Source organism: Plectropomus leopardus, chromosome 18 (assembly GCF_026936395.1).
Source record: "Plectropomus leopardus strain MGB_pleo_1.0 chromosome 18, ASM2693639v1, whole genome shotgun sequence".
Classification (NCBI taxonomy): Eukaryota; Metazoa; Chordata; class Actinopteri; order Perciformes; family Serranidae; genus Plectropomus; species Plectropomus leopardus.
Genome location: NC_142193.1, coordinates 20,180,467 through 20,202,594, shown reverse-complemented (window position 1 = coordinate 20,202,594; position 22,128 = coordinate 20,180,467). Strand labels below are relative to the sequence as shown.

Sequence of the window (22,128 nt, the reverse complement as noted above, 5' to 3'; positions counted from 1 at the left end):
CAAACTAGGCAAAGTGTCTCACCTTTTACTTCAACAAAAAAATAGTCATTTGTACATTTCTCCTGGAAAACGCGTAATGGCACATAACCTCATGTGTTGTGTACACTGACCCTGAACCGGACTCGGAGTCGGAGACATGCAAGGCCATCAGTGTTATCAGAAAAGTAATTGCTGTCGACATTTTTTGTTTAATTTATTTCTAGAATTGGGCCGCACACTGCCTGGAGGCCGGAGGTTCCCCACCCCAGCTAAAGATAGAAGTTAATGCAATGTTAAGTGTGACTGGAATATTATTTTATGCAATTATATCTTGCTAAACAAATGTTTATCTTATAAACATGTATAATAATTGTTTTGTGACCTTCCTTAATCCTAAAAGTAGGCGGTACCTTGATGAATTAAGCTTTATTGCTGTCATGTTCCATCATGAGGCTTTCCCTGTCCCTGGCCAGATATGGCCTCTCCAGAAATCTATAGGTGTATAATAAAAACCAAAACAATGTATACTCAAAACATTCTCTGCATTCCTAACCATTTCCAAGCCTGGAAAATAGTATTTTAAATTCCACAACATTTCATAGAATTTCATGACTGTGGGAACCCTGTCTCACAGCTCTCTTGTGAGAGAGATTTTGATCTCAATGATGGATCCTGATTAAAGAAAGCTTTGCTAAACTAAACTCAGCCTTATCTCTGTCACATAATAATACATTTACTGTCAGTGACCATGTCAAAGGGATTTCGGTAAACAAGATTCTGGAGCCTCATTACAGAAACTTAAGTCTTATCTCAGTTTAGGGCATTTGACATTTTGTTAGTTAGATTGTTAGTATTACAGAAACATGTTTGCCAACTGTATTCAGGAAAAAAAATCCAATTTTATGTTAGGATAGGAATTTAGATATCACAGACCCAGCTTGATTTAAGAATTTCCAAAGTTAGGAATCCAATATTAAGATGACATAGACCCTGTGCTCAATTATCAATAACAGCCAGCAGTGGCAGCAGCATATTTGCTCTATTTCTATGGCAACGATGACTATTGAGAAGAAAACTTTCCAAATTTTCTCTCCTTCACCAACAGGACTAGTGCCCACAACTTCTTATAGTCAAAACTGAATGGCCATCTATGTTTTGTCAAAGCTACAGAGGCAGTCAAAACTGAGAGCAGTTGATATTATGGCTTGTTCATCTCAAGTAGCCTACCTGAACATTGTAGACATATAGCAGATACAGGCAGGATGCAGCAGAATTGAATTTTAAGTTTTGGTAGGGACTTCTTAAGATAAGATTTGAGGTCTTAGATAGAATAGGATATAACCATGATTTTAGGAATTGCTTCTGGTATAGAAAGATTTTTTTCTATTTTTGAAACTCAAAAGTGGACATTACAATTCGTCAGGCCACTGCACACTCTTAAATGAATTAATCATATTAAAACAAAGCCGCGATACAGGCTCTGAGATCTAGGGGCCTCATGAGAGAAAAATATCCTAACTTCTTGTCCTATCTTAACTTACAGATGCTCCGAGTTCTGGAGCCCTGTATATTAAAGGTGGAGTCAGCAATTCTTGAAGATTGTGGATATTTGAACTCAGCACCCAAACAAACACCACACCCGTCCTGTCAGTGCTCCTTAAGAAGCTCCAGTAATATCTCCAATGTTATTTACTCTTCATAATAATCATGGTGTAGCTCCGTCCCTTGCTGGCAAGAACGCAAAAGAGGTAGATTAGCCAGCGTGGTGTTGTGTAGCTCAGTCTAAGCCACTCTGTTTGTTTCCCATCGACAGAGCGGAGAAAACTTTTTTAACACACAGAAAGGATGGCTGGCTGACTGTGAGGAGATAATTACTGAATTTGACCTGCATCTTTGGCATGGAATAATCACGTTATCCATATAAGTACAGTTGTTGTCATGGGGCAGCGTGATGTCCATTTACACAGCAGGATGCCTCTAAGTGCCATATCATGTTTTGTATATAATGTGTTATAAATGCATTAATTATACTGAGCACCATCAGTCAAAGTACTCATAAGTTGGGAGGGTACCAATAACTGAACTGTGATGGACAGATGTCCTTATAAAAGAATTGCACAGATATAAAGAGGATCCTCATATAAAACTGAGCCGTATGCAGAAAAAACACGCAAATGCTTTTGAAATTGGTGCAACATGACCAGAGAAAACAAAGAAAAACAATGCCTTTGCTCAAAAGGTAGAAAAACTACAACTACTAGAACGCACAGCACCACACCAGCTGGTGGGTGATGTAACGCAAGCCTCGCCTATGTGACACAATGGTGACTGGCTGGTAACAAACCATCTCAGATCACAGTTAATCAGTAAGCTAAAACAGGTTTCTGGAAACACCTGAGGCAGGAAATATGCATAACAGTAACAGAATCAGTTTATATTTGATCAGCACTGCTTATTTTAACCATTTGATCTTAGTTTCTTGGCTTCTGTTTTCACTGGGCAGGAAGCAGTATGGTGCCCATGTCCTGTTCACAAACTCTCGCTATTACAACTAAAAAGAGCATTAGCATATGTTTCTCAAAACATTCTAGGAATGAAAATAGGCAGTTTTAACGTTGCCGAGTTTAAACATTTGATCAGATTTCAGTCAGAGTTTGAGAGATAGGGAGAGGGATTGTCTGTTTCTTGATCTGCTTCTATATTCTTACGGGAGCAGGCAACACAAAAATGCAAAAGTACAACCTGTACTTCAAGAAAAAGCCAGAGAGCCTGGGGAACTCCTGCTGATGACGTAGAATATCTAATCCAGCAGAATTTTGCGAGGGAGAGAGCTGATATTACGGCATTGGTTAGATGAAGGGAGGGTTACCAAAGTTCAGTTATGCACACCACCCACACTGTTTTGATACAAAGCTGGTTGAAAATCGGCAAAGTATCCCTTTAACTAAAATTTAAAAATAACTACCACCGGAAAAGGCCAAGACATTACTTTTGCAATAAAACTGTAGAAATATAATGTATTGTTGTATGCCTAATTCATAGTTAATCATGATCAAAAAATTCAAATAAAACCCTGCAGATTTCAGCTTTTGTGTATTCACTCACTCCCTCTCTCCAGATACTTATTTGTCTGTGCATGTGCACACAGACAAAGACACACAGACAGACAGACACACACACACACACACACACACACACACACACACACACACACCTACATGCACATGCACAAACACATGCAGCCATGAAACTTGGATAAGGGGGCCAAGCTTTGCAATCTTGGGCCTCTAAGTCAACAGGTGGATGAGGATAATTGAATCAGATGTGTCTGGAGTCTGAGGCCCAGAGATCAAAGCAGTGGCAAGTATGGCCAGAGCACACACACACATATATATGCACACGTGCACACACACAGATGAAAATGAGAACACCATGTAGAGCCTCAGAAGCTGCAGCTTGGCTGATTAAAGCAGCCTGACATCCATACCCTGGCCTGACCTCCAGGTGCAGAGCCAGTGGGCCCAGGTCTCAGCCCTCGGGCACCCTCAGGAAGGCAGTCTGACCTTGGGACACAAACATCCCTCTGCCCCCTGCACTCTTTCCACCATAACCCAACACCACCTGGAGGCAAGATCAGAGGAGACACTCCAGCCTGTGAGCAAGAGATGTGAAGCGTTTGTACCAGCTTCAATGGCTGACTACATGAACTGCAAGGACAGTGTTATTGTCACACTTAACCAGAAAAAAAAGTAGAGGAGGGAGGGGAGAAAGGGGGGCTAAAAGTTTTCATATGTGGATGAAAAGCATACACACATGCAAGACAGAAGTCAGAAGAGACAGGAGGAAAACAAGGAGAGAAAAATGAGGGGAAAAAGGCCTGAAAGGGGAGCTAGTGAAAATGTAGCTTAGATGTAGCTTAGAAATAGATAAAGCCAAAACTAAACTTTGGCTGTGAACCTGACACCAGCAGTGCTGATAACCAAGTTCACATATCAAAAACAACACACGCCCTTAATGTTCTCTTGTGTCTACCATTAACTGTCTCCTTTGAGATAGAGGTGGCATACGAAGACAGAGAGGACATGTTGGCTAATCACCAAAGTTGTTTTGTACAATTTTCTGACCCTCGCTGGGTCTGACCCTCATCTGCTTTCCCACAGCATTCCTCTGTCTGAATCAGTGCTATAGACAAAGCAGTGGCTCCATCTTGTGGCTAAAATAGGAATAGCACAGCAACAGTGGAATGCATGGAGGAATTCGCTCAGGGCATTTGGACTAATGAGGTTAGATCATGTATCTGTTAAACAACACACACGCGCACACACACACACACGCGCGCGCGCGCGCGCAAACACACACACACACATATACTACAGCACATCCACTTCTGTGTGAAACTGAAGTAACATCTCAAAACATCAGAGAATCATCCCAACTTTGCCTTCAGATCTTGAAACTTGAATTGGACCATTTCACGAGCTAAAAGAAGCCCTGCCCATCACCTGACTAATGGCGAGCGAGACAGAGATCAAACGTTGCCACATCATAGGGAGTCAGAGGAGTTCCTTCCATTTAATCTTATCTAAATGAGAGAGACACATAAAAGGACTCTTGGCCGGGCTAATTTTCTCCATCAGGACGTTAGCCTGTGATCTGAGCGTCTTTCATGGTCTTATCCCAATCAGACACTACGGTACTCAGCAGTCTGCGCCCCACAAAACCTCTCTATCCTCTCTATCTCTGTCCAGGAAGGGCTGAGCCTTACTGAATGTAGCTTCAAATCACTTGTAATGTAAGTTACAGCTCTGTAAACATGTCAATAACAATGTAAAAAACCCTCACTTTTAGATAAAATAAAGTCTAGTTGGCAACGACAGCTTACGTTGAATCTGATTAATTGATCCAAACATGTTTATGAAACCAAACATCATCAATAAATTAGGGCTATAAACCCATTTTCAATGTCAATTAATCTGTTAGTTATTTTCTTGATTAACTGATTACTTGTTTGGTTCATAAAATGTCATAAAATGGCAAAAAAAATGTCAATCAATATTTCCTAAAGCCCCAAATAACATCCTCAAATGTCTTTTATTTTCCAACAGCCCAAAGATGTTCAGTTTACTGTCATACACGTGTAAAGAAACAAGAAAATATTCATATCTAAAGAAGCATTTTACCGCTAGGAGGATGGTCTTTTCATTAAGAGGGCTGCATTGTACTTTTTGTGTGTGCTCTTTGACTCTGATGATTCAAGTTAACAGGATAAGGACTTTCTTTTTAAAAAATGTACCTAATGTCTGCAAAAAATGTTGTTGCACATTTACAATCCGTCATAAGCGCTGTTAGCTTATTTACTATATGACATGAGCAAGCAAGTTCAGACTTGAAAACTCTGTAAAAAAAAACCTAAATAATCATTGAATATTTGTATTGAACAGCCAAATCCAATACGACTGGCATCATTTTGAGTCAGGTTCAGCCCTTCACTCTTCCCACATTGTTGTGATACAAAGCTGGTTTGAAATCAGTTTAGTATCCATTTGAGAATCTGGAATCAGAGAATTTTTGTTCATTTTTCTTTAAAAAAATTACTCAAACCAATTTATCAACAATTAAATTAGTGGGTGATAAATTTAATAGTGAATGACTAAACAATCAATCATTGCGCTCAAACGATAAACTAAAAAAAAAAAATTATGCCATAATTGTGTACCGAACTATACTCTTTGACGCTCAATAAGGAAGTGATTTAAGTATGCAGGCATTGTCAAATGTACTTCATTTTCTCTTTTCTTTTTAGTTAGTGTTAAGTTACAACTCAAAACACAGAATAAAAATGTGCTCTGCTAGTCAGACACGGGTTAGACGATGTAGGTTAAAGTGTGACAAATATTTAAAGACAAGCCCTAATGATGAGTTTTTAAGGATCAAATATTCTAACACCCCCGACAGTAAAATCTGAATTACATATGGCAGCAGAGGGCCTGTACTCTTTCTTACAAAGTGCCCTAGTGGATATTAAGCTCTCTTTACTACACTTACAGTGCTCTCTTTTTATTATGCTAATGAGCATATCAAGCCACTGGGCTCTGATTTGCCTTTCCTTGTTAATTGGAATGAAAAACCCTGAGCCATTACTAACATCACTTTGTCAAGCGCCTGAACTGCCTGCAGTCAGAGGAAACATCTCTGAGCAAACTAGGATGAGTGATGATTTAGGGAGGCATGTTGAGGGATTTCACATGTGTGTATAAATGATTATGTGTTTATTTGCTTTGAGCACGCGTCCCTGTGAAGTACATCAAGATTCAGTCGTATTTTCATCATGCAGTATAAGAACCAAAATAAATATATAAATGAATAAATATAGATAGATTTATTTATGTTTGAGGTGTTTAGCTGATGCTTGTACAGAAAAAAAATCAAACTATTTAAGAAACAAGCTAATTAGCAACCGAGCCTCATTCTCTGCTTTCCCGCTCTCCTCCGTGGGGGTTAGACCTCAGGTTCAACAACTGGGAAAGTGTAAAGACGAGAATAACAGAAAGATGGATAGAGAATACTAGAGGTTCCTCATCCTCTCATGCTGTTTTGAAGTGCATCTCTTTGAAAAGTCAGAATGGACAGCTAAAGCAGACTGATGCAAGAACTTGGCAACGTCTTTGGCTTTTCAGATAGCGCTGCTGAGCAACTACAATGGGCGATCAGTCACGAAAGCCGCGTGTATCCAGCTTCACAGCCAAGTTTTCAGTCTGATAAAAGAACATCAACACAGAGCACTTGGATAAATATCTTATGTGTTATATTCGGGATCTTCTATATCTGACCAAAAAAGTTTCTTCGTTGTTAAGTCATCAGCTGGAACAAGGCGAGAGCTTTCTTTTCAAGAACTATATTTGTTCAGGAACATAAAACCACACAAGAATGCCCATATTTGACTTTCATCTGTGAAATTTGAGGCATTTCAAAAAAGATGGGCGCCAGAACCCTTCACAGCCATTTTTATAAGTGAACTCTTCAAGAAATAAACAAGAGTATGTCCCACTTAGAAAAGTTATTTTGCCAATCTACAGATAACTGACAGATGATATAAAATCCCTTGGAACAAATCTTATGAGACAGCTGTCACCCTCTTTAGTCTGCAGTGTAGTGAAATACACTTCTAAAACTTTGATTTCCATTTCTGTCTGCATTTAAGATTTTATTTAGTTGAGTTGGTCAGCCGCCATTTAAACACCTGTATCATTTAATTGATTTCCATTTCAAGTAGTTATACCAGTTCAACAAAGCCAGGCAGCCTCTAACCAGCGTCCGACCCTGGTAGGACACTGACACGGAGGAGGAGGAGGGTCAGCAGATGCGTGTTAACTCACTTGGAAAGACCCCTGAGGCATATTTGACAAATGTCACTGTGCTGGCCTGAATGAGGCATAACTGACACTGAACATGGTGTGACCACTAAAATAAAACATCTAGCCGAATGTGAGAGGTCGGAGGAAAACAACTGTTCAAATCCACATCTCACAACTCGCTGAATATTGTCATGACTGTGGCCAGAAGAAGAAAATTAAACTACATTAGGCATACAGCAGGCAAAGCTGACCAGTGCAAGAGTGGTAAGAGCAAAGAAATGTTTAGTCCAACAAATACGAGTATTAAAGCTTCGTAGGCGTAATAGTTTGGTAAATAATACACCTATGTTTAATTATGCAGTGCCAAACTGGAGATCTCAAATTTGCAGACTTGTGTACACATCCAGTAATTGTACAATAAATTTGGCTCTAATCAGTTTTTAGTTTACATGCAACATGCATTACCATGCACCAGCACATTAAAGTGATTAGGCTTGCCATGTTATCATGTATTTATATGGAGTTTGAAAAAACAACAACATGTAATTATTGTCATGAGCAAGTTTTATCAAGGGAAGTTTTTAAAATCCATCCACCCTTAACTACTTCTGTAACTACTTATCTTCTTAAGGGTTGCACAAGGGTGCAAGAGTACACCCTGGACCGGTCGCCAGACTATCACAGGGCTGATACATAAGAACAGTCAACCATTCACATTGAAATTCACACCTAGTGGCAATTTTAAGTCACCAGTAAACTATCCTGCATGCCTTTAGACTGTGGGGGAAAAAAACAGAGAAAACCCACTCTAACACGGCGTCACCCACAAACTTGAACCTTCAACTCTATTCCTGTGAGGCGACAGAGCTAGCCACTGCGCCACCATGGCATCTTTAAATGCAAAGTAAATATATACATGTAAATGAAGTAATGTACAGTGGAATAGTACCTGTGACGAGCTGCAATAGGTGTGGAACTGGTTTTGTCCTTCAGCAGACTGGCAGTCAAACTGTCATCAGTGTAGCCACCCAGCTCTCCCGTCACCCAATCAGGCAGACCTGCATTGCTCTGCTCTGCAGATCGACCGGTCAGTGGCTCATCAAAGTAGATGGACTAGACGCGAAAATTAAAAGACAGGAGGTGAAGGTTGGGTTAATCAATTCTCTCTGTATTTGCAATCCATCGCAATGATATTTAATGGGTTGGAACTGAATTAAGATTCAAGCTAAAATCTTTCATAACTGACTTTTTGTATGTTGCCTCAAAAAGTCTCTCTTTGTTTAACTGGACTTTGAGAGCATATATGCATTTCATGATACTACAAGTGAAGTTGGTTAGTCCTGCCACCAATAAATAGCACTACAGCAATATTTATAATATCATGAAGCAGTCATTCTTACCATGTAGGTGGGGAGTGTCTTGAGGCTGCCAGGCTCTGGTTTGCTGTTGAAAGGCCTCTCCAGGACCCCTCTTTTGAGCATGTGAAGGAGTAAACGGGCATGCATGTTGCGATTCTTTCGACCTATCAGACCTGAACCACATATGGTGGGGTCACACAGCTTCTTTATCCATACGGCACATCGCTGGCGTTCTGAGGTCAATGGCAGAAAGGAGGGAGAGGACAACAAGGGATGTCACAGGTTATTAACTTAATTTTGTTGGTTACTTTCAACTTTAACTTTATTTTATTTCATTCTATTTCTTTCTGGGAGTTGTCTAATAATATTACTTTGATAAGAGTAGTATAAAACAGTAGATCACATTACTCCAGTTCTGTAGTCTTCACACTGGCTTCCTGTCTCTCCGAGAATTTCAAAATTCGTTTATTGGTTTATAAAGCACTGCATGGTTAAGGGCCCAAATACATTCCTGACCTTTTGCTACAGTATGAACCATCCAGACTTCTCAGGTCTTCTGGCACTGATCTGCTTTGTGGACCCTGACTCAAGACTAAATATATATAATTTTTCATTTTTTTTATGCATCACACATCTGGAACTAACTCCCCGAAAATTACAGATCTGCTGCAACTCACAGTTATTTTTAAGTCAAGACATAAGACTCTTATTACATAGAATTTTTATCAATTTCTTATACTGCACTGTAACTTTTATTTTTGTATTTTATACTTTTTTCCCTTTACCTTGTTTTACTTTTCTTTACTCTCGCTCTTTAATTATGCTTTAATTTTTTATGCTGAGCAATTTGAAATGCCTAGCTGCCGAAATGTGCTTTGTAACTTGCCTTAGCCTTTCCTATGAGAAAACCCCAAAAGAGAGCCAGCAGTCAAGTTCGCTACATAAGTAATATTTAAACTACGTTTAGTACAGCAAAGAGAGGTGAAATGTAATCTTGCCTGTCTTGTTTGGATGTTTAAGGACATATGGCTTCATGTCCAGCAGAAAATGGTCAAACTCAGTGTCCAGCTTGTCCCATGAGTCCTCGCGTTTGCTCATAGTGTCCTGGGGAGGTAAATAAAGGGACACAACAGTTAATAAAAACGTAGGCGTTTTGCTAGCGTTGACTGTGTTAGCTAGCTACATGGAGTGCTTGTTGCTGATTTGTTCTCTTAGCTTCAAAACAGAGTGGAGGAGATGTAGCTAGGTATAAGAAACAGGTAGATTAACGCCGTGTCACGTAATGTTAGCATAACATAACGTGACATCCACACAACTAAACAGTGTTCACAAACTAGCTAACCTAAGGGAGAGAGAGGCATTAGCAAAGAAGCTAAAGCTAGCAGTAAAACGCTCGCGGGATGTTGTTTCCTTCAAAGACTACCAAAACAAAGGAGCGACATGCTAAAAGGGGGCACGTTAGTTATGAAAATGTAAAAATAATGACAACAAAGCTACTTACTTTGAGCACTACTTTAGCCGCTCAAAACGGTTCAAAACTACAGCGTCCTCGCTTTACGCCACATCCGGTTTCCGCGGAGACGCAGCGTCTCTCTGTTGCTATAGAAACTACACCTCGTTTTTTTACTTCCCTTTTACAATTTATCTCAAGGAAACCTACAAACCTGAAACTAGTTTCCTTGGCTGACCTTGAGCTGTTTTATTTGCCGTTTACTTTATCCAAAGACAAGATTATTTCCACCGGTAATAATTCCTCATGTTTCAAATAAGAAAATATAAAAATCTGCCTAAACTATTCCTTATTTCATGATATTCACGAGGAAAAAGCATGGAAAACTTGTGATAAATACCATATAAATAACAAAAAAGAGGCTATTGTAAAGGTGGATTTCTACTTTAAATACATTCATAAATCATTAGCATTTTTTATGATACTTTATGTTTTTTTCTGACCATCAAAACGAATGAAGAATCTAAACAAAGAAATCACTTAATAGTAAAGAATACAAATAAATGGTGTTAACAGACCAACTTTAAACAAAAAAGTGTTTTTTTCATGAATAGTTAACTTATATGTATGACTAAGTTTTATTTGTCATCACAACTCGGAATATCCTCAGTTTCTAAAGTATTTTTTAAAAAGTGTGTTGTTTAATTTCTAGAAAACCTCTAGAGATTAAAATCCTGTGAACATAATCATTAACATGCATTACAATCTAAATTTAATTAGAACACTATTTCCCTGTTTAAACTGTGTTTTCCCAATTCATTTTCCAGTGACACTCAAATCCACTGTCCATTCCAATGGATAGATATTTTGGAAAAAAAAACCCTGCGTATAAAAATTTTACTTTAACAATATAATAGATTAACATGTGCCTTGCCTCAGTGTTGGCCATGCTTGTTAAAAAGTGTTTTTTGATTGTTGCTGCTGTTGAAACACACATGTTTGATGTAATGCTATATTGTAGTCAAGATAAGACTGGAAATATTATGCTGTATATCATACAACTTTTAAAAAATATATATTTTTGGGAAATTCCACATTCTTCCCTGCACTTTATTAATGAATTTCAATAATCCAGCACCATGTTAATGTATTCTAATATGAAAAACAAACAAGCTCTTAAGACTTTTAAGTTACTAACTTATTATAAGACGCATATAACAAATACTGTGGCAATATCAAATGCAAATGTGTTTTAGTTTCCTTATTTTATAGTTATTGTCTCATTTTGTGTTTTATTTGTTGTTGTCTTTCAATCTGTTTAGATTTCTGTGAATTCATTTGTGCACAATAAAACGTGCCAAAAAGCACACATTGGACAAGCGAAGAAAAATGAATAAAAGAATACAAGAGAAGAAAAAAAAGACTTTTAAAAATGTCATTTAATGTGACAGAAGTTACATGAGATATATACATGATACAGATACATGCTATTCATGTTGTTCTGATTTACTTTAAATGTCTGATTTTTTAAATGTATTTATTTATTTGCCTCTCTGTTGTCTCTGATACCTGGCATGATTCTCAGTTTAATCAGAATATGCACTTTAGTATAAGTCCACATGATGGCGCAAAACACCTTCAATTTGTAGGATGGTCAGTAACAAACTGGACATGTCTCCTTAGTTCATCTCACATTAAAACTCAACGTTAAAGTATTTTTCACAGATAATTCATAAAACGGTATATTCTAGTACACACGGCACAATAAAGGACGTGCATTTCGTGTGTTAATGTACGCCAGAAGAAGCACTTCTTATAAAGTCTCATTGTGCGCTGAAATTGAAGTGAAATATTCCCACAGCACGTGAAGGCGGACTTCAGCGACGTCACTTTGAATGAAAAAGAAGCGCTCAGCTGAGGTCCGGGCAGAGGAGGCGTGCGGTCCGTCTGACAGGAGCTCCTCCAGCAGAGACAGCACCTCTGTCAGTAAGACCAGACGAGGACTTCGCAGAAATCGGGACAAACACCAAGTTGTGACTAGTTTTGTTTTCTTTTCTCCCCATTATGGCTGACCATCTTTTACATTATAATGACTCAGCCGGGGTTGGGAACCGATTCGCTCGCAAAGGTGCTTTGCGACAAAAAAATGTGCATGAAGTGAAAAACCACAAATTTACTGCGAGGTTTTTCAAGCAACCGACGTTCTGCAGCCACTGTACAGACTTCATATGGTAAGAATCCCTTATGCACTTTTTACTCACTTTGGATGGCAGGTTATCGTGGATGTTACTATTAAGTATTTTGTGGCTCTTCAGTGAGTTTATGTTCACAAGTAGCCTAGATGTGACTCAGTTTCTCTTTAGTCCCTCCAAATTTGCATTTGCCATTTTCACAGCTCACAAGCTCATTTCTTTGTGCACTGAAATCCAGATTTTTCAGTTGACATTTACCAGTGCATAGAATATTTTAAAACTTTTTCCATTGCTTGGTGAAAGAGGTTGCCCTAATGATAGCATTTTGTTTTTTGCAGGGGATTTGGGAAACAAGGATTTCAATGCCAAGGTAATTCACATGCATGTGTTTGTGTATTTCAGTGGCACAGTCACAGGTATAAAAGATACTAGTGTAACTTGTCACCATTTTTCTTTTTGACCCAAGGGACACAAGCCTAGCTCAATACAAATTCTCTTAAACCAAAAATCATAAGTCTAGCATGCTTGCTCATTAAGCATTTTGTCAAAAAGAAAGTCAGTTTTTATTTAGTGTGGCTAAACCTCCATTTAATGGTTCAATGTGCAAATGTTTGATGCAGATGTAGTCAAAGCCTCCACAATTGAACTGTAAAAGTTTATTTTATTTCTTCAGAGGGCACAACATTCTGCAAACAAGAAAGCAGAGGTTAAAGTTTGCTTGACACATAACTTACAAAAATGTTATGGAAACATTTACCTGCAACTGGGACGCACACTTACAACTAGTGATGCTTCATCCTGCAAGACAAAAGAAAAACCCCAAAACTATTAGGCATCATTTCTAAACAAGTATTTACTCAAGTTTGAAGCTGACATACCTTTGAGGGTTCTTTACACCTTTAGGAGCAGCTGGTTGACCCTTGACACCCTTTGAGCTTACAGGCATTGGCGGGGCAAATTCTGGTGTGTACTTTGAGTGACTGATGAGATTCCCGGTTCGCTGGTAGCCGTTTCTGGACTGGACAATGTAGCTTGAGGGAGGTAAGGGAGGAAGGACTGGTTCACTCACTCTCTGGGTAACCAGAACTTTTTGGGTGTTGACAACTGGTTTTTTTGGCTGCTGAAAGATCTTATGTGGCCAGAAAGCTGTTTTACCAAATTTAAGGCCTAGTCCAGGAGGAAAGACAGGTTGGGGGCCTACATTAGTTGGGAACCTGGGAAAGGAGGGTCTTGCTAGCTTGGAGGCAGACTCTTTGCCGATGTAATTAGCTTGGCTGGACCCTCCAGAATTGGAAGACCCTGTGTTATCAGATGGATAATGAAAGACTTCCTCATAGACACGATGGGGAGCGTTATTCGAGTCAGAGGTAAAGCCCTGGTTTGCAGACACACCATAGCCGCGGTCAACTGGCTGGGGCGCCCAAGACTCAACGTTGGGAGACATTGCAGCTTGCGAGGTGGACGGGGCAGGCTTGTAGTTTGAAGCCGGACTTGCATAAAGACTGGAGCCACCAGCTGGAGCAGCAGGCATGCTGTTTACAGAAGCAACACCAAGTGATGTTGACTGAGGCTGCACAGGGCCCGGCTGAGGCTGCACAGGGCCCGGCTGAGGCTGCACAGGGCCCGGCTGAGGCTGCACAGGGCCCGGCTGAGGCTGCACAGGGCCCGGCTGAGGCTGCACAGGGCCCGGCTGAGGCTGCGCAGAAAAACTTGGCAGGTAGTTTTGGCCTAAAGGAAATACAATGGGTTCCTTTGGGTTTTCCAGGCCCCAATCTCTTGCAGCACCATTAACAAGTCTGTCCACTTCAGGAACACTAGGTTTGTTAGGCAGGTTTTGGTGGGATGGCAGAGCTGAGGGATTGCTGTAGCTTGTGTGCACAGGGAAACTTGGTTGGTTGTTGGAAGCCTGCCAGTCACTCAAACCAGAGAGCCACCCTTCATCGTCTCCATCGTCACCAATGTTACGCGAGTCATCTTTAGATGGATAGCCATACCCTGTGAAATTAACAATGATTAAATTAATGATACTTTACAGAGGCTGAATGTGATAATTAAGCAGAAAGTCATTACCTTTTATAGCCGGTAATCCAGCACTGCCATCAAATAGCAAAAAACAGATCCAGGAAACCCTGCAAGAGAGGCAAATAAAGAACAAAACACCTGATTAAAATCTCAGTTAAAGTGAAATGAAACAAAGAAAGTGCAAAGAAATGCTGAACATTAATAACACATACCACAAAAGGAGTCCAAGAGCCATGGCTGTTAACTGATAAGCAGCACCTTGTACTTCTCAGCAGCTATGGTTTGAGACACAAAGCTCAGTGGGATTAACTAGACTTGAGAGTAACCTCTAGTCTTCTGCGTCTCCTTATATATCCAGTTCTTACTTAAGGAAGCCTATCAGCTACAGCTGCTCACAGAGCAATTACTGGCTCAATCATTTACAGGTGTGGCAGCTGGACAACCCCACTCACTCTCTCAGTGTGACACGGCCAACTCAGTGTGTTTTACTGAAATGTTTTCTGATTTTTACTTATTTGAGGACACATTTCTTTGATTTAACTGAGCATTTTGCACATGCGATCAGTCAAAAGGCAGCAGTAGATTTTTGCCTCATGCTGCTGCACGGACTCAAGGCGCTGCACATGCCCTGAAATCAACACCTTGTTGCCAACATCTTTGCTCGTGTAACATTTCCATCTAGATATCTGATACTTTGGCAGGCAAAGGAGAGAAAGGAAAGGATGAGGAGTGAGGGAGATATAGATGAAAACAGTAGAGTTATAATGGGGATCACTGAGGTCAAATTAAGGTGCTTGTACACAAAAAGAAAAGAAAAAATGTAATGTAATATACATTTTGAAATGTTGGATGGAGAAAAGTAAGTTATGGAAATCATATGTATTATGTATAATACCTTATTTAAGTCACATTCTGATTGTTCTCTATGTGCATTGTGCAAGTACATAAATTAATGCATGCTGCAGCAAATATACTTCCACACACTTTGTATGTGTCAAGATAACCGTGATTGAACTCAAAATATAACCTATCAAACGTCAAAAAAAAGGCTTGTCAATCAGTATCAGGAGGGCCCAGACTGTAGAGCTGCAATGCATTTAGAGGGTGGTAACTTCATGTTTATACTGTGTTTAATGCGTAGAAGCTGCAATGCTGGTGCTGGGCACGTAAGGACAGTGGACCCATCATGCATTGCACTAACCTATCTTGGGACCATCATTAGTTGTGTGCTGTTCTCATGCCAATAGTGTCATTCTGCAGGGTCATGTAAAAGAGTGATGCTGCTCTGAGAGTATCTGCAGCTGGAATTAACTCTCTGCTGAAACAGTGTATCTATCCATCATAGGGATGCACCTTTCTATATTCTCTCAGTCCCAATACCTGCACTTTTGTTATCAGCTGATACAGAGCACCAATTCAGTACCAGTGATTATTCATATACTAAGCTGTATGCCTCACTTGCTTTTATGTGTAAGGCAAATCAGGCTTGACTAAAACGTGCTTTTCTAACCTTGTAGAAAATGTAACAAATAAAAACATACATAAACACAAACAAAAAAAATGCTATGCCTCTTTCTAGAAATCATGACCCGATAACTCAAGATAATCCAAAGACCTTGTTGTGAACAGTTTCAGGTGGAAACTATTTTCTACCTACCAAAATACACCCGCCAAGTGTATCACTGCGCAGAAGGAAGCGTGCATCTACTGCTAGCTCATCTAGCCTCCCTGAGCTAGCTAATGTTACAGCTCAGCCGAGGAGGACGCCATTCATGTTTGCATCTTCCTTCCTTCCTTCTGTATCCTTCTTTTTTTTTTTTTTTTTGTGCTCCGAGCACCACAAGCTGAGTGCCATCTAGTTCAATATATTAAAGGCAGACATCTCTACAGACAATATCTTCAGCACTCTGCAATTCACACCAAAACAACGTAGACTGATAAATAACACTATAGCTAAGACGTAAAATATGTGTTTTTGATTTGGGGGTGAACTGTACCTTTAATATATATAACTGTAAGACACATTTTAGTTCTCTAAATCAAGGCATATATTTAGCTTGGTATTTATGCATAAATCTCTAGAACTGAACTGCTAAGAACTCATTTTCTGAGGCAGGAATGTAAAGTCACACATACATAAATTTGCCTCATAGCCATCGTGATCTACTTGTATCTGCTGCTAGATGTGACAGTGTTGCATGTTGCAGCTGACCTGCAGAACATCTGGCTTCTTATAGGTACAGTATGAGAAAGGTGAGAAATTGTGGCTCCTGTGATCATTCATCTTTATCCATTTGGCTTCATGGCTGGGTTCAGTTTATTGTTTCTAAGGTGTGGGCAGATTAAAGGCTGTCTAGAGCCGCCTGCTGTGCACTGAAATACCACATAGCTGCTTTTTTTGTTTATTCTCTCGAGTGGTCACCCACCTCTAACATACAGCAGCGAGCAGTAGTGTCGTCCAAAGTAGTGCCACAGCAGTGGAAACGTCTTTATTACTGAAGGATCTCTGTGTGGGTGGAGGACAGAGCCCCTGCTGCTCCCACCACAATGTGTGGTTCTCTTTGGTTAGGGATGTAGGACACATATAACAGAATTACAGATGGGTGAATCACTTAATAACCAAGATCATACATAATGCCTTTTTGTTCAGCAGCCACACATTTACTGCCATTTTCTTTCAGCACCATTTTCCATCTTACAATTTTCTGTACAGTACAATGGTCGGTGTATTTAATGTACATTCTGGAGAAGTGCGTGGCTCTCTCGCTGTGACGTGGTCCACTGTAGAGAAGCTGCAGCTGTGATGCATCCTGTCATATGGACATGCTGAGTTGTATCCTATACACCCGATACAATTACACACTCAATGTGGACGTCACTACCCCTCCCCTTTTTCCTTCATGCTATGCATCTTTTTTGTTTTTTTATTCCCACTCACTTTCATTGTGTGTTGGTTGTGTTTTTCAGTTCATGACTCATTTCATTTACTGTGTCAAAGAAAAAGAAACATGGAGCAAAATGTGAAATCTGGACTTGAACAATTCCAGTGCGATAGAAAAGATCTATAATAAGACTTACAGCCATATATTAACCCCAATTAAGAATCATTTTTTGTAAATAATTCAAACTTCAAGAATATAAGCATTTACATTTTAAATTAGATTTGAAATTTTCATCTTAGTGATGGGCCCCCCATTAATGGACTAAAACAGAAACTTATTAATATTGTATGAAAAACATTATTCGCACCAACTAAATATTAGTAAGATGATTAAAAAAATACAGATATGTTTTTTTGTTTTTTTTTTAGGTTAATAGAGGTGAAGGTATTTCTCAATAGAAATATTCTATTGGAACACAGGTGTCCATCTGATAGAGCCATCAGACGGACACCTGTCTTTAGGCCAGGTTTCTTGTTAGGAAATCCCGGGCGGCAACCTCTGAGGCTGAAAAATGAAGCCACTGTGGAAGTACCAAAAACAGTTCATCAATGGCGGAGCAATAGAAAGCAAACTGACTGAAAACATCACAAACTGGTTCGTACATGGCCCAGGACAGGACGGCTCTACAGCGGGTGATTAAAACCGCCCAGAACATCACTGGTTTCCCATCTACAGAGCATCAGCGACCTCGGTGAAGTGAGGTCTCTGCACAGAGCCCAAAAGATACTGAAAGACAGCAGCCACAGTCTGTTCACCCTGCTGCCATCCGGAAAAAGACAAAGAAGTATCCGCTGCCGAACCACCAGACTACAGAGCAGCTTCTTTCCACAGACTGTGGGACTCCTCAACTCCTCCTTCGACGCCAAAAACATGTAGCAGGATTTAGGGTAAACTTTAATGTCATTTCTTCTCAAACCCTGTTGAAGAAAAATGACAACTAAATCTACCTTGGACCTTGTACTACAGGGTTGTTTATGTTTTGTCAGCTCAGCTTGGTCTTATGACTTCTTTACACTTTGACGTAGTATTGCTGCATCACTTCAACAGCACTCTGTGATATTTGGTTTACCAGAAACAACGGTTTTGGATCAGGCTTGGATGAAGCAGCAGATGGTGGGACAATTATGAGAGTGGGATTGTTGTCAACGAGGAGTGAAAGAAAAATGTTTGCATGTCCAGAGCATCACTCATATTGTTGAGAGAGGTCCCTGGTACTTCTATCGATGGGGAATTAACGGCGATGAGATCGTCCAGTCATTGTTTTGAAAAGGTAATGTTAGCCTGTGTACTTTGTTGTGATCGCATGAGAGAAGACTGCAGAAGACAGCTAATGCCAAACATAGTTTTTGCATTTTAGTGCGCATAGAGATATTTTATAAAACAAGTGCCATATTGAGAGAAAAAAATGAACAGAGGGGGAATATGTCTGCTTTAAAAAAATAATTGCATATTTGTAGACAGGTCTTATTTGATGAATTAAGATGTATTTGCCAAGATCAAATGATGCAGGCATTAATTATAGGCTCTTATGTTGCATTTACGCACAGAAGACAGATGGATAGGCATTCAACATTTGCAGCAGAATTGCAAGTTCTATTTTAATCCAGTTTTTGACTTGAAAAAGTATGACACATGAGCAGGGGCTGAATCATATAAACATGACAAAAAATATGACCAAAAAATGACATCTTAGTCATTTAAATTTCAGGTCTGACTTATTAATTCCCACAGGGAATTTTTTCCTGCCCAAATGTCACAGAACCAGTGGTGTGAGAGTCTGTTTACATGTTGGATCATTTGCTACTGTGTTGGATGCTCTGCCCAACCCCCTGCCTTCCCCCTGCCTCCCCCCTGCCTTCCCCTCCTCCCTAGCCTTTGAATTTGAGCGTCTGTGGAAATGCCTGTGCCATCTGGAGAGTCGTGAAGCCATTGCTGGGAGGGTAGCACTACGTCTGGACACAGAAAAGGCGAGAGGTGGAGGGAGAAGTTGGGAGTAGAAGAAGGTATAACAATGTTAGTGAAGCTGAGGAGGAGGCAAAGGTGAATACATGCGTACAAGACTAAATAAACACAGGAGGATTTTCAGTTGCATGGGTGGAAGTGTGAGAGTGAGAGCGACGATGAAGTCAAAGAGGCCTTTTACACATTCTGGCTTCTAGCTGCTGAGTTTTGGCAAAGATAAAGCAAACAGCGTGACTCCTCCAAGCAGATGAAAGCGCAGAGTGAAAAAGAGTGGTGGGTATTATGTCTTGGTCATGATCAGTTGTAAAAAGGTGGCAACAGGCTGAAAACTGAAGCCAAAGTGGAAGTGCTACAAACTGCAGTTCTGTGAATGGCCACTTGAGGCTGGCTCCAAAAGTGAGTTAATCCCCATAAACCCCAGTGCTAAAATGCCCAACTTTACAGCAGAAATAAACATGTTACAAGCCCAGCACAAAAAACAGTTTGGTCTTTATAACTAATTTTAACATTCATGAAAACTGTACAGGGGTGAATTTTTCTATAACTCACCAGTTTACTTTTGATTAAGGCTTAAAGTTACACATTATTTATGGCGGGCCACTTTGAGCAGCAGGGTTTTTGCGAGACGTCACCACAGTCTATGAGTCAGACCCTCCCTCGTATCTAAATGTGGTCATTTCTGACTCCAAAAAAGCAAAATGCTGATGGCCAAAATGCAGAACTCGAGGATTCAAAACGGGTGTCCACAAACCAGTAGGTGGCGTCACAGTAGCTATGTCCATTATTTTATACAATCTATAACTATGACATGTGGCCAAGTTACATCTGAGGTGTTTAAGAAATAAGATAAGGAAACTTTATTGTCCTTTATATTACATGAAATGGAAATTTGCCTTTGGCACTCTGACAACACAGTGTAAAAACAGACAGTAAAGGATAGTTCAAATACATAAAATTATATTAAAATTATATGGAACATTAAAATGTCTTAGATACAATTTTAAATTACAATTAAAAGTCTTGAAATGTGATAAGAGATTTTTTTCCTCTTACTTTGCATTGTAAAATCTTGAAATAATTGTTAAATTTAAAAAAAAATTAATTTGGACAAAAATTCTCCCCAACTCAAAGTAATACATGTTAGTTCATTATATTTTGTTTTTCATTAATTTTAGTGTTTGTAAAAATGGTCTTAAATTTAATTTCGAGCGGCATTAAAAATGTCTTAGAAAGTCTTAAATCCCACTTGCCTTGAGCTGTGGTAATCCCGTGCACAGGAGAAGAACATAGGGGTATTTTTTATTTCACTGAGTTTTTTTGAATATCCCAACAATGTAGCGAAGAGAGGGGACATCTCAGAAGAGAAACTGTTTGCTCACTATACTGTTGGCTTGAGTCATCTCCATGTTGTCTGTGGTTCTTCTTAAGTCCGCTCTTTGCTTCCATGGTGACATTTCCATAACTGTAACTCGCCTAGTGTGTTGTTGGGTTTGAAATATATTTGCATACTAAATGTAGCCAATATGCCTCCTCTCATTTCCAACCCAATGACTATTTACTTCTCCTCAAGTGATAATGATGAGATCTTCATAATGCGCACAGATGAGGGCGTTGGGTGTAGGCTGCTCCGCTACTTTCTGGGACATTTGATACCCCCGTGGGTGACATCATGTATGTGTCAGTTAGCATGACGAGGGCTGACACATGCCTCCGAATAGACCGTCGCTCAGCCCTAATGGCAGCGTAGGTGTAGAGCCAATCGCTTCCTCCGCTCAGAATGGAGCAGTGGACCTCATTAACCAATCAAGGAGCAGCAGTGTGGGGGTGTTGGAACATGAGAGCGTGAGCTGCCGAACTCCTGATGGGGAGCCCCAAACAATAAACATCTTACACAACGCTGGGCTGACACGCAGTGCTCTTCGTGTTAAGATGGCCTTGATGTGTATCATTAAATCTTATGAAATTGGGTTTTTTTTTTTTTTTTTGGAGAAATGATTGATCTCCTGCTCAATATTGTGGTCTCCTCTGTATTTGACTATTTACACATTTGACAGATCTTCCTATGGACAACATACCTGAATGTAAATTTCGCAACCATAAATTATCTGCTTTGTCATTTCTGTTAATTTGGCAGTACGTCCAACTGGCCTGATAAAACTGCACATTTTAGAATGGCCTTTAACATACCCTTTACTTTTTGTTGATAGTTGTGTTGTAAATATTAGGCTCGGGCTGTATGTAATATTTCATGTCCTCTATAAGACGGTATAAGTCACACCCCCTCCGATTGGTAAATGCGCTACTTACTTTCGGCTTTTCAGGCAAATAAATACACGATAGAAACCAAAAAAAATGTTACGAAAAGTAATATTCTCATACTGTTTACCTTATTAAAGAGAGACATAAAACTGTACACCTTTTGTATTTAACTTTCTCTCGGTCAAGAAGAAGACTGACAAGGCTTAAGTGCCGCCTGAACTCCTCATAAATCACACTTCATTCAAACTCGACAGAAACAAAATAAAACTCACCTGAACCGTCTTGGTTACTCTTGCTAGTAATCTAACAAATACGTCCACCGTTCCAACAATCACCAGCTCTGGTGTGGTTGAAATAAAATATTAATTCACCAAGTTAGATGTAAAAAGAACATGCCATTATTGCCCATGGTCTTTCTCAACCATTGCTGGCTGCTGTATTTTACAGTACTGTACAAATTTAAAAAAATGTGTTTGTTATTTATTTTATCTGTTAACCAAGATGTGTATTGTGATTATTTTTTTTTGTCGTTTCTTATTTGTAATAAATACAATGATTATACAAATATTATAATAATATTTCTCTGGTGGGGGAGGCTGGGTAAGGGCT

The 22,128-nt window shown here is 39.6% G+C and overlaps 3 protein-coding genes across 7 annotated transcripts in view; 1 reads left to right on the top strand and 2 right to left on the bottom strand.

Annotated features, from left to right (window-relative positions):
- The window catches only part of cep112 (centrosomal protein 112), a 134,441-nt gene extending 124,139 nt beyond the window's left edge, over nucleotides 1-10,302 (bottom strand). For all 3 annotated transcript variants that reach the window (XM_042505151.2, XM_088091079.1, XM_042505152.2), the window contains exons 1-4: nucleotides 10,194-10,302; nucleotides 9,691-9,796; nucleotides 8,735-8,925; nucleotides 8,284-8,447 (exon numbers count right to left, since the gene is read on the bottom strand). In XM_042505151.2, coding sequence (XP_042361085.1) covers nucleotides 8,284-8,447; nucleotides 8,735-8,925; nucleotides 9,691-9,790 — 455 coding nt within the window. In that variant the 5' untranslated portion in view covers nucleotides 9,791-9,796; nucleotides 10,194-10,302. The remainder of the gene's footprint in view (nucleotides 1-8,283; nucleotides 8,448-8,734; nucleotides 8,926-9,690; nucleotides 9,797-10,193) is intronic.
- A 1,438-nt stretch (nucleotides 10,303-11,740) lies between these two features.
- Nucleotides 11,741-22,128, top strand: part of prkcab (protein kinase C, alpha, b) — a 123,828-nt gene continuing 113,440 nt past the window's right edge. The window contains exons 1-2 of one of the 2 annotated variants that reach the window (XM_042505154.2): nucleotides 11,741-12,373; nucleotides 12,673-12,704. In XM_042505154.2, the coding sequence (XP_042361088.1) occupies nucleotides 12,207-12,373; nucleotides 12,673-12,704 (199 nt within the window). In that variant the 5' untranslated portion in view covers nucleotides 11,741-12,206. The remainder of the gene's footprint in view (nucleotides 12,374-12,672; nucleotides 12,705-22,128) is intronic. The other variant, XM_088069230.1, reaches the window with a different exon arrangement.
- LOC121956777 (uncharacterized) lies at nucleotides 12,976-14,726 on the bottom strand. 2 transcript variants are annotated; one of them, XM_042505155.2, is made up of 5 exons: nucleotides 14,569-14,726; nucleotides 14,405-14,463; nucleotides 13,213-14,329; nucleotides 13,092-13,132; nucleotides 12,976-13,020 (listed from the first exon to the last, which is right to left on the bottom strand). In XM_042505155.2, exons 1-4 carry the CDS (start codon nucleotides 14,589-14,591, stop codon nucleotides 13,117-13,119), a joined length of 1,215 nt encoding a protein of 404 aa, XP_042361089.2. In that variant the 5' UTR covers nucleotides 14,592-14,726; the 3' UTR covers nucleotides 12,976-13,020; nucleotides 13,092-13,116. The 2 variants fall into 2 exon arrangements, with proteins under 2 accessions (XP_042361089.2, XP_042361090.2); XM_042505156.2 differs by having other exon boundaries at nucleotides 13,115-13,132.